The 1,877-nt window shown below is 32.6% G+C and overlaps 1 protein-coding gene across 1 annotated transcript; it reads right to left on the bottom strand.

Moving 5' to 3' along the window:
- Positions 1-347: 347 nt before the first annotated feature.
- LOC134279542 (uncharacterized) lies at positions 348-1,577 on the bottom strand. Its single transcript, XM_062761947.1, has 3 exons — positions 1,244-1,577; positions 1,067-1,131; positions 348-952 (listed from the first exon to the last, which is right to left on the bottom strand). The coding sequence occupies exons 1-3, from the start codon at positions 1,452-1,454 to the stop codon at positions 506-508; spliced, it is 723 nt and encodes a 240-aa protein (XP_062617931.1). The 5' UTR covers positions 1,455-1,577; the 3' UTR covers positions 348-505.
- Positions 1,578-1,877: the final 300 nt, after the last annotated feature.

Raw genomic sequence — 1,877 nt, 5'->3', positions numbered from 1 at the left:
GGGCGAGGACTATCGAAATTAGCATGGATGTCCTCGTGTGATTTAAGTCTATGTCTACATTTTCAAAGTCTAAATCTACAATTTAATTTCACAATAAATGGAAATATAAGGAATCACTGTCTAGTTTTGAGAGTATGCCAGGGACATCAACAATAGTGGGATACATGGGATAATTTTAGCATAACGGGCTTCGCCCTTTATGCAAATTATCCCATGTTTCCCACTATTGTTGTTGCCCTGGCATACTCTCAAAACTAGACAGTGATTCCTTAAATATATATATATATATATATATATATATATATATATATATATATATATATATATATATATATATATATATATACAGCATATTACATGTCACGGATACTATTTTTTAAAGAAAAATCGATTTAAAACTTCTTTGTATAATATTTATGTCTTATATGCCTTTTTACGCTTACGTGCATACGTCTGTACTAAGCTTTAGACTCTCATGTTTGTACAAAAAAACATTAATTTTACTCTAGCACCCATGGGACATATTTTCATTTTCACTTGAATCACTAGGATAGTCTGGCTCAGGCTCTAGTATCCAATCATCATTGTAACACATAGAGGAATTTAAAACATTAATTGCATGATTCTGATTGCTTATATTTACACGAATATTTCCGGATGAAGAATGTTTTGGGATTCCTGGCATGAAATGGCTATTTCTGCTGTGTTGATTTTTAGCAGCATCATGAGCAAAAACTCTTGAGGTTGATAAAGGCATATTGGGAAATAATTGATTTATAGAGTATACATTTAACCCATTGTCATCGTGGACATCAGCTGTCACAAGTTGAGTCGGAGGCACGTCAGTGACAAATATCCCTCTTTCATCTGTCACGTTTTGTCTGGAAGGGGGCACGGCTTCTCCGTTAAAGCTTGAAGATGAACCCATAGACATGAAATTGGCCACTTCTTCGACAGGAATTGCTTCTCGTACCGCTGAACTTCTTTGAGAATGGATATCCACTTCTTCAACCGGAATTGCTTCTCGTACCGCTGAACTTCTTTGAGAAATAATATCTACTTCTTCAACCGGAATTGCTTCTCGAACCGCTGAACTTCTTTGAGAAAGGATACTGGCTTGGACTTGATGTCCTTGAGATAGAAAAATACCCATTTTAATTGCTGTTAATAAGAAACATTTGGTGCAAATATGCATAAAATTCACTTTAAAAAACTTTTTTCAAATAGTACAGTATTTATGTACCTCTCCTCTCGCTTCTTTTAACCTTATGTATTTTATTATCTAGAGGACATTTTAATTCTTCGTATTGGAATGTCTTTGCTAACTGAATGAGGCACGTGTTGCACACGATATGACCACAGGGCATTATAATTGGTTGATTTTGATGATCATTGTAATTTTCAAGACAAATAAAACACCTATTCTCGTCTCCTAAAAAGACGTCCTTCATCATATCGTTCGATTCGTTTACAAATGAAAGCAGAGAGGGCGTCTTTGTAGCTAGATTTTCTAAATTTGCTTCCCATAAAGTTTCTAGGTTAATATCAGTGGGATGGCCATGTCGACAACACTTTGATCCCATAAATCTGAAAAAAAGATTGAAAATTTAATATTATTTTTCTTGAATATTAAAGATTACATTACAATTTTTAATTATTTTGTTCATGATGGATTTTTTAATGCAAAAGACACACTTAACAAAAATGCTTTGAAAATAAATTTTACCTTGAAATGGGTCGGTAAGGGTCTATTACGAAAAATAATTATGTTAAAATAACATAGAATTATGACCAACTATATACATGTATTTGTTCTAATATATTAAGATAAATATCAAAAGATCTCATATACCAATTAATAAAAATTAATAGTACAT

Source organism: Saccostrea cucullata, unplaced genomic scaffold, assembly GCF_032062105.1.
Source record: "Saccostrea cucullata isolate Sc308-1 unplaced genomic scaffold, CSIRO_AGI_Scuc_v1 ctg13872, whole genome shotgun sequence".
In the NCBI taxonomy this organism is placed as follows: domain Eukaryota; kingdom Metazoa; phylum Mollusca; class Bivalvia; order Ostreida; family Ostreidae; genus Saccostrea; species Saccostrea cuccullata.
The sequence above is the reverse complement of the archived record's forward strand: the minus strand, read 5'-3'. Positions and strand labels throughout refer to the sequence as shown.